Genomic DNA, 13,023 nt, shown 5'->3' on the forward strand with positions numbered 1-13,023 from the left:
TTTTCGAATTAATATTATTTTTCTAAATTTAATATATGTGTGCATATATATATATATATATATATATATATATATATATATATTTGTTATTATATTTTTAAATTAAAAATATATATGAATTATTTCAGAATTTTTTTATTATATTTATATTGGCCCATTCTATAATTTTTTTTTCTAGATTTGACACTGAATTTAATAATCAATATTATCGTATTATAGCAATTTAGACAATTTTTTTGAATAATATAAGATGATTATAATATAATATTTATTTAGAACTTTTTTAACCAATTAAGTAAGACTCCATATATTCTTTATGCACTAATTTTAAACATTCAACAGTAAATGTAAATATCATTATCCCTAAGTATATGATATCAACATTTTTTCAACAAGAAGATAAGAGGAATCTTTCTCAATTAAATCAATCTATTCAAAGAGAGATGGTTTCACCACTCACTAAAAAGCATTTAATGGTTTCGTTTCACAAAAATCCAAAGTAATTACCAAACATACGTTTTATTTTCTTACCAAAGTTATACGTTTTTTTAACGTTAACCTGCAATTTAATCGTTGACTCACTGAGTTGTTCATCATGAGGAAAGTAATTAATTTTGAGTCTTTCAGCAAGAATTTTCTATATACACATAAAATTCGATAAATGCAGTCCCGCCTCTCTCCATGCCTAATTAATCAGCATCTCCCATGCAAAGTTAAACCTTTCTGTAGAATTAAAAAAGTTGCCTTTGTTGCTGATATAAATAATGCCCCACTGTCATTGTATTGTCTCCTTTGTATTTTTACTCTTCTCTCTATTTCCCATCATCATCACATCATTCATTCCCATTTTCAAAATGGGATTTTTTCAAGCTATTGCCACCTTTATCATCTTCTCACAGTTATCTGCTAATTCTAATAGCTTTGATTTGACAAAACAAGAGATGACTTGCAATATGTACCAAGGGAAATGGGTGTATGATGACTCCTTTCCTCTCTACAACTCATCGGCATGCCCTTTTATCCGCAAGGAATTCGATTGCATCAAGTATGGCCGCCCCGATCACCTCTACCTTAAATATAGATGGCAGCCGAGCAATTGCCGGTTGCCGAGGTACTTCGCTCTCTACATCTTATTCTAAGTTACTCGAGATTCTATCGGAATGTCGAACGCACTCGTATATATTGTATACATAAGTCCTCTATTTGTCGTTCAAAGTTATCTAATTTAGATATGAGTATCGAATACATGTATATGTTCGGTTTGCATTAAGGGTTTGGAGGAGAAATTGAATTAAAATACAGCCTGCTATGAGTTGTATGATATGAAACGGCAGATAGTAATGGAAATTAAACTAAAATGGATAGGAGATTAGAGGAAAGTCGATAACTTTTGCCTAATCATGGCAAGGAATTTTATATACCGATATTGCTAATCACTCGTTAAGAAGTAATTAAAATTTTATACTCGTATCAAACACGTCTTTATATTCTATATTCGTTCTCGAATCGAAGTGATGTATGGATAGTAGTGTGATGCATTCCCCAATAGTTCTGGGATTTGAAATGCACCAACCTCAAATCATATGCTCTCATTCACTTACACTACAATCTATACATTAAATAGTTTCCTGTCTGCAATTCCAACAGATTTGATGGAGAGTCATTTTTGAAGAGATTCAATGGGAAAAAGATAATGTTTATTGGAGACTCTCTAAGTCTCAACATTTGGCAATCGTTGATATGCATGCTTCATGCTGCTGTGCCAAATTCCAACATAATCAGACAAGAGTTGAACAACAACACCATTTCTTCCGTTGAATTCCAGGTAACCTGCAATAAGAATCTAACAAGTAGATTAACTATGTAAGAATCTCTTATTAAAATAATGTTTAACGTGATTCATTAATTTGTCAGGATTATGATGTGTCTGTGTTGCTGTTTCATTCACTGTATTTGGTGGACGTTGATGAGGAGAAAATTGGCAGAGTTCTGAATCTGAACTCAATGAAGAATGGGAATCTATGGAAGAACAATGATGTTTTAGTTTTCAACACTTGGCTTTGGTGGTACCGAAGAGGACCGAAGCAACAGTAATAACCTTTACATTGAACCTTAACCATGATTAACGAGCTTTAACAGCAGGAACTAAAACATATTTTGTGAATGTGTTTGTTAAATTGCAGGTGGGATTATATCAAAGTGGAAGGGAAGATAGTGAAAGACATGGATCGTATGACTGCATTTAGAACAGCTTTGACAACATGGGCTAAATGGGTTGATTCAGATGTGGAAACTGATAAAACTAAAGTTATATTTCAAGGGATCTCTCCTTCACACTACCAGTTAGACTACCTTTTCCTTTGAAAACTATATTAGCCAATGTTAGTACACCGGGTTGACTGACTAATTTCATATGAAACTATGTTGCAGTGGTTCGGACTGGGGCGAGCCGGGAGTGAATAATTGCATGAAGGAGATGAAACCATTCAATGGAACAGTTTATCCAGTAGGGTTGCCTGAGGCAGCATATGCGGTTAAAGGGGTGATAAGTGGCATCAAGAAGCCTGTTCATTTATTGGATATCACAGCTTTGTCTCAACTGAGAAAAGATGCGCACCCTAGCTTTTATAATGCCTTTAGAGGGATGGATTGCACCCATTGGTGTGTGGCTGGCCTTACAGATACTTGGAATGAACTTTTGTATTTAGCTCTCCTCAGTTTTTAGCAGATGTGAGATGAAATAGAGGCAGTATAAATTTGTTATTAGAAACATTAAAGAAAAAATAAAGCCTAATAATTGCTTTGACCCTCTCAATTATGATTCTGAATTTTATATTTTGTACTTCTTCCAATGACAAACAATAAAGAGCATAAACAATGAAAATATAATGGAGGGTATTCCCCAAGAGCAAACCTTATAATAAATATAACATGTATACATAAGAATACAATAGCGTATTTTCCATGTATTGTATACCTGCATAATCATCTATACCTAATAGGAGAGTCTTAAATAAAAGCTTCTATGTTTGTTGGTAGAAGAGAACATATGCTTGGTCATGTAACACCTTGCTTGTCCCAATGGCAGTGAAAGAGGCATCATCGATGTGCAGCTATTGGCCGTTGGGATAACGAGCATCGGCAATATAATGCCCTTGGACGGATCTCTTCCATGATGGGATATTGTAGCAACAAGTTCATATTTCCTGCCCTATAAATAAAGAACAGAAAATAAAGGTTAAATATATAGCTTTGGATTGCCAACAAAGCATGAGGCAAAAAATAAAGAACGAGAATACATCATTGTAGCAGATACTTCCATAAAAGATGATTAAAAGTTACTTTGTAATTCACAATGCGAATTTGCAAATGCGAAAAAAAAAAAAGCAGACTTGTATTTAAACTAGTGAACAAAGAGAAATTTTACGTCGGTGGATGTAGAAAAAAGTAGTTCCCGACCCAATACCAGCTCAAGTGGGAAGTGTACAGGCTTATGCAGCTTGGCACTCCCTTGGCTTCCATAGCTAAATCGCATCAGCTGCAAAATCATTATCTTTGAAAGTGTCTGTATCTTGACAGATTCTTTTGGCAGTAACAACAGCCTGATCGATATGAACACCAAGAAAATCCAATTTATCACAATTAATATCTTGGCATACAGGAAAGGATGAGACATATAACAAAAACAAACACTTATAAAAGTAGGATATAGTAGCCAACAACAAAAGGAAACAACTAAAAGAAATAAATACCTTCCCAGTCGTCGGTGCTCGGTAACCCTCGAGATATTCAGGTGCCAAGGACAAATGAAGTGCATCCTCGATAGTATGAACAGCTTCAGGATGGATATAAAGGTGGAGCAATAGATGAGGTTGAACGTAGCAGAAGGTTTATTTCCCGCTCCAATAGGAAAATTAAGGAAAAGAAAAGATTACAATGTTAATGTCCGCCTAACAGGATAGAAAATCCACCCAAGAAACAAAGCTAACATCTGGATATGAAAGATGAAGACAACAAAGTTTGAAAAGTATATGTATTTCCACTTTGTCTAAGATCAAAGTTAACATGCATAAATTGCTGCAACTATCTAGGTGACTTCACTATGTTAGTGTTTTAGCTTGTTCAAGCAAGTTTCTGGTAACTGCAGTTGTAAAGTAAAAAAAAGAAACACGGGTTGGCAAACCCCATAAAAACATGTAACCAAACAAATAACCACATGAATTGACTACTTTCATATAATCCAATATGCTTTGCAGCCATAGCAAATTTCCTTACCTATTGCCTTCACCACACTCCTCAACTGTGTCCTCCAAAAATATCACTCAACTCCGATGGAAGGAAGCTTTGAGTTCTTGTGACTGCAGATTTATTTTTTTGGTCCAACAGTCTCCCATTCATCTTCTGCATAAGAAACTAGTGATGATCTGACTCCATTTGAGCTACCGGACTGCCCTTGAAGCTTAACCAATTCATCATGCATTTGATCCATGTTAAAACTTAGAAGCTCATGAGCATCTTCCTGTCTGAAATGGACGATGAACAAAATTTATCACAACGTTATAAACATTTAAAATTTTAAACCAGCCATAATTTCTTTTAAACAGTTTTAGCATTTCGGAAAGGGTTATAAAGAATTCAATAGGGTCAGGACTAGCATTAATAAATGTCAGTCCTAATCCATAATCATGGAGGGTGATATTTCAATACTACCACGTTATTATCAAGTCTAGTTATTTTAAGATAAATGGACTGTGTGAAGAACGTTACTTGGGGCTGGTAAAACTATAAATATAGCAAAAATCTTTGTTTAGAAAGCAGACAAACCTTGGCCTACCAGATATGCTATTTGGCACATCTGGAGTAAAACATTTAAGGACAGATTCAAACATGACAGGACTGAAAGGTCTACCAATCTCAAGGGCTATTGTATCCTTCCTCTTCAAATTAGAATAGACGGATGGCACATCAAAGTCGGATACAAACTCAGCAAAAGAAGTTAATATTGGATAGCCAACCTATCAAATCAAAACCAAACAAATGCGTCGGTTAATTCATATGTACTCACCTTGAGATGATAATTTATCAGTACATAAGTTCAAGGAAACAACATAAGCATACAACACACATTGGGTATATTACGAAGTCTAAGTTGCTGCAAGGGCTGGACAAAAGGAGAAGAGTACGGAAAGTCTGTAAAGTGGCATTGAGAAAGCATAAATTTCCAGAGTTAATCAAGCCTCGTGGTGATGAGTTTTTAACAAGTTTAATCCGATATTCAGCTTCTTTTGCAATGTCTCCTTGAACAGAGCTTCCTAACAAAATATCATTCTTCCCATTCCCATTTTGATCTCCACCCTCTATATTAACTCTCTCAAGGATATGAAATTTCAAACTTTGAGAATCATTTAAGGGACCACATTCATTTTGAGATAATTGCAGTGGACTTAAATCAATGCCTTTTGCATTCGGCCAATTCATGCCATTATTGAGGCTACAGCTACTGCGGGAACGCTAAGAATTTCCAGTATCTTTTGAAGTTTGGATTGCACTCGAGGAACTATCTGTAGTTGTTTTTCTACTTTTTACACCCTCAATTAGAGAAGTTGAGGATAAAGATTCAACTGGTCCATTCATGGATCTTGGATTGTTGCTTAAATTACCATTGGTACTTCCCAAAGATCCTCCAGCTGCAAAATCGAAAGAACCCAATTGCAGTTCCTTCTTTTCCACAGGCTTTTCAGATTTTCCAGGGGACTGCTTTGACAGCAATGACCTGGTTTCATCTTCAGTGAAGGACCTGAAGACAAATGCCTGTTCAAACGAAGGAAAACAATAGTGCCAAAGTTCTGATTAGAAGCCTAGGCAAGTGATGAGTCAAGCATAACTGAATCATATTAAGTTTTTGTCTTAGAAAAAAGGAAAAGACAACCTCGTTTTCATCATTCATAAATAATCCACTTCCAACCAAATCATATTTGTTATGAAGGTAAAACTCATCAACCAATCATCAAACAATTAAAAATACGTTAATTGTCTAAAATCCCAAACTTTTAAGTGCTTAACAAGGAAACAAAAGTAAACCTATCTCAGGATTCAGGGGGAAGTTAAATGGTGTACATTTAACAAAAATCCAGATACAAAAGGGAGTGAAGGGGAAGGGGACAAACCTTAGAATCAGTCGTGTTTTATACGAAGGAGAAGTTTGAGAAGAAACGAGAGGTATAGAGCAAAGATCCAAGTCTAAGGCTTGTGAGAACCCTGAATGTTCAGAGAATAAAGAGGGCGTGATTGAAGAAGACATGAAAAAGGGAGCAACTTTGAAGGGGAGATATAGAGAGAGCATTTATTAGAAGAACCCTCTCTTTGATCCTCTTCAACTTCACCAAAACTCAGCATTAACCGGCTCGGAAATCCCACTCCAACGCGGAACCTGAATCCTTCTCCTTTTGGATTTGTAGGGTTAGGGTTCTTTTACTTATTATTTTTCTTTAATGACAGAGAAAAAAGGGGAGTCCTTGTTAATTGCAGATGGTGGCGGTGCTGTGGCGGTGTTTTGCAAGGACTATGACTCTAGGTTTATCATATAAGAAAAAGAACAAACACTCTTAAAAAATTTCTTTGATAAATTTATATGAAATTCTTTCAATTTATTTATTTTAAAAAGATTTTCATAATTATAAATATTTATCATCCTAATATATATATATATATATATATAATTTTAAATAATTCATAATTATTATAAATAATATTTATTCTAAAGATTTTTAATGATAATAAAAATTTAAACATTTTAATTATCTTTTATACTTGAATATGAGACCTCTAAAAGTAATAGCATCTTTTTAACCATTAAGGTAATCATTTTTTTTCATAATATATAAATAAATATTAAAAAATAACCTAATATATATATATAGAGAGAGATTAATGACGAATCCAAAAATATTTTTAGGATATACACATTTATATTAATTATAAAAAATATATATGGAGTGACCGAAAATAAAATTTCGAGGTGGAAATGATCAATGAAATATGTTAATAATTAAAAAATAAATAAATTTTAAAGTAGGCATGTATCGCCTCTGAATCTATCGTGCATCTACCCAAAATCTTATGTCTAGTGATGTGAATCGAAAAAAGTATAGATGTAAGGATAAGAAAGCCAAAAATTTATAATAAAAATTTAAATTATTAATAAAAAATAAAAAAAAATACATAAATTATATAAGAATTTAAAATTTTCAAAAAATACAATCACATCTAACATCTTGGCCCATCTCCGAAAACATGTGCAGCACTTCTGTTTTGGTATGCTTAGAATTTAATTTAATCATCTTGCATCCATGGTAGAGATGGTTAGGCCGTTCACCGAGTAATTTTCCATCTCTTTGTCCACCACATTTGCTTCCACAATCCTACTTTCTGTGGAAAATCCAGGATGTTTTGGCAACGGCAACTGCATTTCTCCGTGCAGCACTGAAATAACATAGGACATCGTTGGCCGATCGGACGGATTATCTTCCACACATAGCAGATCCAAAGTAATGCACCTTAAAACCTGGTATTGCTTAGGACATGAATCTCTTAAACTCGGATCCATTAGTTCTAGTGCTGCACCATGTTTCCATAGTTCCCATGCCTGTAAACAACAGTCATTTACAGTTTAAATAACCTGCATTAAAGCTAATTACTGTGAGAATGTGATATGAACTTACATATCCAACCAGGTTAAGTGGACGGTCGAACTCGAAACGACTTGTGTTTCTCCGACCGCTGACGACTTCCAACAACAAAACTCCGAAACTATAAACATCATATTTTTCAGAGAATATGCCATCCATTGCATATTCTAGAGACATGTAGCCACTGCATTAGTTCATCAAACTTACAGTTAATAACCATATTCTTGTTTGGTAATATGATTGGTATATCAAGTGCAACAACCAGGTTCCGGGACATGGTGATACCGGTAAAACTCTGGTTGTAACAGAAAGTGTTCACTTACCATGTGCCTACAATCCGGTTCGCATTTGTTCCGGCTTCATTTGTTTTGTAAATCCTTTTCGTCAAGCAGTTTGTTACTCAGCTTCAAATCTCTGTGAATGATTCTTAGTCTAGAGTATTTGTGAAGATAAAGTAGTCCTTGAGCTATCCCTTCAATGATGGTAAATCGCTTATCCCAATCTAATAGCATCCTTTTTGATTGTCTGTCGGACAAAAAGCACTGGTTAAAACACAAAACACAGAAACCGGCATCAGCTTTCTGAGAAATGGTTAAAGAGTTGCTAACCAAAGATGGAGTCCAAACTTTTATTAGGCAAGTACTCATAGACAAGCATTTTCTCATCCCCTTGAACGCAAAAGCTTAAGAGCCGCACAAGGTTTGTGTGTTGCAGTTTATCTATAAGTATAAGCTCATTTTTGAACTCCACTAGCCCTTGCGTTGATCCTCTTGATAATCTCTTTATTGTCACTTCTAGTCCATCAACCAGTATTCCCTGATGATTAACATGTTTTCAAATGTCATAGACAGATTGATGAAAATCGTTCTCAACAATTCACTACTGGGGATTGGCAGACACCTTGAAAACGGGTCCGAAGTCCCCTTTTCCGAGCAAATTCTCTGGTGAGAAGCCATTTGTAGCAGACATAATCATTTCTGCTGTATATATGTTTACATTGTGACCTTTGTTTCCGGTTTGAAGCTCCCTTATGTCACTTGCATCTTCTGAAGTCATTAAGTCAAGTAGGTACTTCTCTGTTCAAAGCGAAGTTGAAGTTTAGATAAAAGTTTCAAGTTTACATAAAGAATCAAATGGTTTTCCTCGTTTTAGTACCTTCCTCTCTAGCTCGCCTTTGTCTTCTCAAATAAAACATGGTCGAAAATAGTACTATGATCGTTAAAGCGATTGCTATAGAGATTACTATCCATATCCAAGTTCTCACCCCGCAATCAATGTACAAAAACAGCAGTACTAATGAATTTGATTGTCTTTATACCATCCAATTGAACCAGGAGATGTTATAGGTGGGAACATGAGTGATTTTAAACTTACTGGGACGGTTGCGGATTATAACTTGGAATGATTGTCCATTCAACACACCTTCTTCATAAGGCCCCGAAAGAAATACACAACCGAGGTCCCTCATCACATTGACTCCCAAGCAATTGCAGTCATTCCAACATATGTCCTTACAGTCGTTTATGGAAAGATTGGTGTTCCCAATTAGTGTATTGTTGATAGAATCTCTATGTGTAGTTCTTATCGATCTCTCTTCGTACTTATCACCTTTGTATCTGCACTTTGGTCCTTCCCATCTCTCACAACCACTCATTGCTATCGCCATCGCATGCATTCAAACTGAATAAGAGTAACTGGTTTCCGCTGTCTCTTAAACTACCGTCGAACAATAGCCTGGCATTTTTCCGAAGTTCTTCAGGTGTAAATTGATCAACGACAGGCGTATAATGAACATACTGCTCATTTGTATTAGAAACATAAGTGAAATTGTAGTTCATGTTTAATGGATCCAAGGGGTGCCTCTTTTGAAAATCTCTCAAACCTTCACCAGTTGTCCACAAAATCCTCCCTCTAAGCCAAGCAACTAACTGATTTCCTACAGGTTCCCATTCCAGTGTAAATGAACCTGACGCCGGGATCGAATCAATCAACCAAGATGTAAGTGACAGATTTCTCCCATGGATGAACCCCAATTTCATAGGCTTGGGCAGGAAAGTGTCAGTTGGATGACCAAAGCTTTGCCACAATACTAAGTTTTCCTCGTTTCCTAGGTTTGTACCTTGCAAAACAATATTTCCCGAATCGTGTAACACGGGTTCGTACCGGTACTGTTGATGGCCATAGAGGTAGACTGAAGTAAGAAAAGTTGAATCGGATCCCCACCGGTGCGATTAATTTTCTGTCCGGTATCATCTACGATGAGAACTCCGGAATCGTCTGCGATGGGATGGTCTCAGTTAGCCAACCAGATCGAATGATTAAATATGCCCTCGGTGTACCACATAGCCAAATAATATCCAAATTGTTTGTCATCCCATGTATGGTCATAATCTTGTCTGTGGAAGCCGAAGCGAACAGCTCCATCTTGGGATACAAGAAAATCAGATGGATTGAGCTTATCACCATGTCTAAGCATGTTGGTTGCAGCTTCAGTTAACCAAAGACATCCCGAAACAAGGACCAGACTCCGAAACTAAACATGTTTTGGTTAAGACAAGGACGATGAATACGGAAGCTATGCCCTAAGCTAACAGAAACCATTAATTTATTCAGTTTGATTTGGATTTCATCGTGTTTTTCATGTTTTTGACTTTTCTCTGTCGCCCCTAGTTGATTATACAATCATGTTAAGAAATAGAAGCAGCCATCTTTGACTTGTTCTACGCATCGATGGAAGAAGATACTTTTTCCAATATCCAGTGCATCTAGTCTTCCCTAAGAACACCCGTATACTTGTCTCTGATTGGGACGTGTGCTTGTCTGATTCTAAAGAAATTGTCAATTTTGCTTTCGGTGCAGCTAATGCCTACAGAAATTTATGGCTGCTTTCACTTTCCTGGAAACGGCAAACTTCTTCCATGTAAGACCGACCAAGCGCTGCCATGAGGAACTTACCAACAAGTTCAATAAGAGATAAAAAAATGCAAACCAGACATATTGGCTGCTGTTAAGCTTAGGAAATCACTTAACTCCATCCGGAACATGTTCAGCTTTCGAGTTGTGGTACAATTGATATACCAATCATATTACCAAACAAGAATATGGTTATTGAGGATAAGTACAATGACACTTTCTCATAATTCAGGATGAGCATATTGTGGCCGAAGAATGTTGTACAACAGGAGGAAATGGATGCTCGGAAGGTCAAGAACCAAAAGATATTGAAATATCTGTTATGACTTGAGGATAATTACAATGACACTTTCTCATAATTCATTGAAGAGCTTTCCCTCCATGAAATATTGTATATCTCAGCCTTCTTTTATAAGTTACAACTTTGAACAGATGAAAACATGAAAAAGATAGAAAACTATGAATCATTGGACAGATCTTTATTTGTACACGTGACTAGATTTTAACCTACTTTTGGGTGTTTGTGGCTTCAGTTTTTAAGGATAAATACTTGGGTTTCTTCAGTTTTATCTCATGAAAATCCCTTCATCCCCACTTTTATTGGTATTTGGTATAAAAATAAACAATGGCTAAGAAGAAGAGCTGGTTCAGTCTAGTGAAGATGTTCTTCCTCATTGAGACAATTGCAAAAACAGAAAAGGTTACTCTTTTGCTATTTGCTAATGTTCCCCAGTTTTTTATATGTAAATTATCCCTTATGGCATCTGTTTCTCAGAAGGAGAACTGGAGGAAATGGATGCTAGGAAGCTCAAGAACCAAAAGGTTGACAGCACCAATAAAGGATGAGCATATTGTGGCCGAAGAAGTGGTTTCAGCCGCTCAGGTTGCGGCCGAGATTGTTCCGCTCGCCGATACCCATCAATCCGAGTATATATGTGATGAACAAACCAAGAATGTTCAACCTGATTCCTCTTAGAGGACTATCCAAGAAGATGCAACCAAAGAAATCCAGGTTACCTTGTAAGTTCTCCTGTTCCATCCTTCCTTTAGTTGTTTTCTAGTTTCTTGAAAGAAAACTTAGCTGACACAACAAAATTTGCATACTACTAACTTGTGCAGGCAAGGAAAGCTCTGTGGGCGCTGAAGGGGATAGTGAAGCTTCAAGCAATCATCTGCGGAACGGCTGTGAGATGACAAGCAATGACTACTCTAAGATGCTTACAGTCGATACTGAACATTCAGTCTCAGGTTTGTGCAAGGAGATTCCAAGTGGAGGAAGGCACTTGGCAATATGATGAGACCAAACAGTTGGTGACATTGCAAGCCAAGATATTAAGGTATTTTCCAAACTCTTATGGCACAATTACCATTCAATTTTGTGTCTTGATGAAATGTTTAAATAAAATTGCTGGTGGACATAGACAGCCAAAGAAGATGGGATGATAGCATTTTGAAAAAGGAAGAGGCAGATGCAATGTTTTAAGCAAGAAAGAAGTTGCAATCAAAAGAGAGCGAATAAAAGAATACTCGTATGTTCATCGGGTAAAGGCTTCGAGTATCTGCCTTCAACTTTTTATTTTCCAAGTGCTTTGTGCTAAGGAGTTTGAAAAGAAAATTGCAGAAGTCAGCAGAATCAGAGCAAAATAAGGGTAATGGAAGGTTAAAGTACTGGTTAGATGAATGGGTGGATACTCAAGTCGGTAAAAGTAAAGAACTCGAAGGTTTGGACTTCAAATCGCAAGCAGCCTACGGAAGAAAACAGAGCTAAACAGATAAGGCTGAGATCATTATAATTTGGAAGGATTGGATTCTCTGATGCTACCGTTTCAATAAAGATCGTTTCACAAGAAGCAGTCTTCTTTGGGAGAAGACAACTGTTTTTCAGCCTCTCCTGTAGTTCCAACATACATGGTCGCTACACAATCTGCAAAGGCCAAGGTAAGATCGATGAGTTCACCGAAGCTAAGGCCTGTGAGTTTCGATACTCAGTCTGAAAGCTACTCACCATATAAGAGAAAACTGTGCCTTGTATCTTCAATTACAAGGACTAGTGCTTATCAGCAGAGATCCCCTAGACTAAATGGCATGTCGGGTCCTGTGAATTCGAAGCAAACCTTAAAGGATCTTAGCTTGAGCTCCGCCTGTTTGTTGCATAGTTCGGTGCAAGAAAGCACCTTTAGGTATCGACTTTGAACACTGGATGCTACTTTGTGCTTAAACAATTGAATGAATGAATCCAGTTTTTGTACTAAAATTGTGGGTGTCCATCACCAGGAAAATCAATGGAGGATCACAGTTTCTCAATTCATTTTCGTTAAACTGTTAAACGTAAAAACCATATCTATTGCATCTATATCAATACTAAAGTAGCATGGAAGAAAACTTGATTAACAGTACTATTCAAAGTAATGCTTGTTAAACT

At 36.2% G+C, this 13,023-nt stretch overlaps 1 protein-coding gene, 1 long non-coding RNA gene and 2 pseudogenes across 3 annotated transcripts; 2 read left to right on the forward strand and 2 right to left on the reverse strand.

Moving 5' to 3' along the window:
• The first annotated feature begins 810 nt into the window (after positions 1–810).
• Positions 811–2,985, forward strand: LOC120217566 (protein trichome birefringence-like 38). The gene is made up of 6 exons (XM_039214652.1): positions 811–1,111; positions 1,648–1,825; positions 1,915–2,090; positions 2,184–2,342; positions 2,431–2,774; positions 2,853–2,985. Exons 1-5 carry the CDS (start codon positions 855–857, stop codon positions 2,723–2,725), a joined length of 1,065 nt encoding a protein of 354 aa, XP_039070583.1. The 5' UTR covers positions 811–854; the 3' UTR covers positions 2,726–2,774; positions 2,853–2,985.
• Positions 2,986–3,002: 17 nt separating this feature from the next.
• On the reverse strand, positions 3,003–5,947 carry LOC120217333 (annotated as a pseudogene).
• Positions 5,948–7,269: 1,322 nt separating this feature from the next.
• Positions 7,270–10,293, reverse strand: LOC120217567 (annotated as a pseudogene).
• Positions 10,294–11,190: 897 nt separating this feature from the next.
• LOC120217568 lies at positions 11,191–12,897 on the forward strand. Of its 2 annotated transcripts, XR_005525153.1 has the most exons (5): positions 11,191–11,301; positions 11,377–11,621; positions 11,721–11,938; positions 12,023–12,143; positions 12,223–12,896. It is a non-coding gene; the product is annotated as an uncharacterized LOC120217568 (long non-coding RNA). The 2 variants fall into 2 exon arrangements; XR_005525154.1 differs by having other exon boundaries at positions 12,027–12,897.
• The last annotated feature ends 126 nt before the right edge of the window (positions 12,898–13,023 follow it).

This window comes from Hibiscus syriacus, unplaced genomic scaffold, assembly GCF_006381635.1.
Source record: "Hibiscus syriacus cultivar Baekdansim isolate YM2019G1 unplaced genomic scaffold, ASM638163v2 tig00110187_pilon, whole genome shotgun sequence".
In the NCBI taxonomy this organism is placed as follows: domain Eukaryota; kingdom Viridiplantae; phylum Streptophyta; class Magnoliopsida; order Malvales; family Malvaceae; genus Hibiscus; species Hibiscus syriacus.